Source organism: Pteropus vampyrus, unplaced genomic scaffold, assembly GCF_000151845.1.
Source record: "Pteropus vampyrus isolate Shadow unplaced genomic scaffold, Pvam_2.0 Scaffold431, whole genome shotgun sequence".
Classification (NCBI taxonomy): Eukaryota; Metazoa; Chordata; class Mammalia; order Chiroptera; family Pteropodidae; genus Pteropus; species Pteropus vampyrus.
This window is the reverse complement of record NW_011889212.1, coordinates 182,662-184,906: the sequence shown is the minus strand read 5'-3', so window position 1 is coordinate 184,906 and position 2,245 is coordinate 182,662. Positions and strand designations below refer to the sequence as shown.

The following is a 2,245-nucleotide window of genomic DNA, read 5'->3' as shown; positions in this document are numbered from 1 at the left end:
TCACATCCAGGCAGAGAGGGACAGAGACCATGTATTTCTATTTCCTAACTAAGGGTTTTTTAAAAAAACTCCCTGAAAATTTCACAAGCCTTCTGCTTGAACATTTCCAGTTATGGAAAACTCACTTACATCAGAGTAATACAGTATAAGAGCTCGAAGGAGAGGCAAAGAAATGGCTCAAGAAAAAAATTTTGAATTAAGTACAACTACAGATGGAATCTTTTCCTGGAAATGAAGGATTGATATGACTTATAGCTACCTAAAATAATATGGAATTATATAAGTATTATTTTTCTGTACTTGTAAACACAGTAATATGGTACGTTATTACTGATTTTAGTAATCTGGTTCTAGTGACTTTAAGTACCCTAGGTTATAAATTTGAATTGTTTTTAACAACACATCATTAATGGTCTTTCCAAAAAAATCTCAATATTTTTTAGCATCTGGTTGCAATCATCTTGGCATAGCAACTCTATCTTCAGAAGTATTGATAAAATCAAAGGAAAAAAGCATCATGCCTCTTCTCAATACTTCTCATCCCTCTCCTGTCACCTTCTTGCTGATGGGCATCCCAGGACTAGAACACCTGCATGTCTGGATTGGAATTCCCTTCTGCTCCATGTACTTGGTGGCTGTGGTCGGAAATGTGACCATCCTGGCTGTGGTGAGGGCAGAGCGAAGCCTCCATGAACCCATGTTTCTGTTTCTATGTATGCTGTCAGTGACTGACCTGGTCCTCTCCACATCTACACTGCCCCGCATGCTCTGTCTTTTCTGGCTCGGAGCCCATGACATCGCCTTTGATTCCTGTTTGGCTCAAATGTTCTTCATCCATAGCTTTACTGCCATGGAATCAGGCTTCTTTTTGGCGATGGCCATTGACCGTTACGTGGCCATCTGTCATCCACTGCACCATACCACCATTCTCACCCGTGTTCACATCATTATAATGGGTATCATTGTGGTGATTCGAGGTGTAGCCTTCTTTTCCCCACATCCCATTCTGCTCAAACACATGCCCTACTGTAAGACTCGAGTCATTGCCCACACTTACTGTGAGTTCATGGCTGTGGTGAAGCTGGCATGTATGGACACTGGAGCCACCAAACATTATAGCCTCAGTATGGCTACCATTATTGGCTCCTGTGATGCCATTCTCATTGCTGTATCCTATGCCTTCATTCTACGCTCTGTATTCCGCCTGCCATCTCGAGAAGCTAGTTTTAAGGCTTTGGGCACATGTGGATCTCATGTCTGTGTTATTCTTGTCTTCTATGCCACAGCTGGTTTTTCTATTTTCACTCACCGTTTTGGGAAAAATGTGCCAGCACATATCCATATTTTTATTGCAAATATATACCTTTTGGTGCCCCCTTTTCTTAACCCCATTGTATATGGAGTAAGGACCAAGAAAATACGGGAACATGTTCTTAGGACATTAATGGTGAAAGTTGCTTGATTTTAATTGAATCAATAGAAGGTTTGATTCAAGAAGAAATGGAAGTAGAAGAGAGAATGTAAAGAAAATAACTAACTGCTTTCACTCCCACAAGATCAATTGCATTTACCACCTGAAAGATCTTTTATTTTACTAGCTATCTGTAAATTTTAGAAATTCTAATTTAACCAGTTATTTCAGATTTTTCATTTATTAAATATAAGAGAACAGATTAACCTCTTAAATATGTGTCTTGTTGGATAATTACAAATAGAGAGTGATTAGTAAAGGAGGAGGAAAAGGATAAGTAAACAATATAGAAAAAATGATTTCTTTACACTAAAATGATGGACAATATATAATTGGCAATTTGAAATAATTTGATTCATGTATGTGGCTGCGATTTCATAGAAAAGGTGATGAATGTTGTATTTCTTCTGTAATAGAATCAAGTTGAAGAATTACTGTTTATCTAAATAAAGAGTAGGATGAATAATACTTAAATATTAAACATTACTATTAAGCAAATCTCTCAAAAAAACAAACTGAATCAGTGTGAAAACTCAAATTTTAGTATTAAAACTGCTTCATTTTTTTCTAGAGAAAGTGTGATGGAGATGGAGTATATTTCATAAAATAAGGCAATATCATGGAGTCTACTGGCTGCTAAAATTGAGGTCATGAATTCTCATTTTCTAAATTAGTAGTCATTGTTACCACACTACCAGGCTACCATGTGCACTGAGTCTGTCTCATCCATTAGGTGACTTGGAATCCAGTATCAAGTCATAACATCTGAAATTT

At 37.1% G+C, this 2,245-nt stretch overlaps 2 protein-coding genes across 2 annotated transcripts in view; both read left to right on the top strand.

The window, feature by feature from the left end:
• Positions 1–517: 517 nt before the first annotated feature.
• Positions 518–1,462, top strand: LOC105306222 (olfactory receptor 52D1-like). Its single transcript, XM_011381130.1, has one exon. It carries the CDS (start codon positions 518–520, stop codon positions 1,460–1,462), a length of 945 nt encoding a protein of 314 aa, XP_011379432.1.
• Positions 1,463–2,058: 596 nt separating this feature from the next.
• LOC105306220 (olfactory receptor 52L1-like) overlaps positions 2,059–2,245 on the top strand; it is an 865-nt gene continuing 678 nt past the window's right edge. Inside the window, exon 1 of the mRNA XM_011381129.1 lies at positions 2,059–2,063. Coding sequence (XP_011379431.1) covers positions 2,059–2,063 — 5 coding nt within the window. The remainder of the gene's footprint in view (positions 2,064–2,245) is intronic.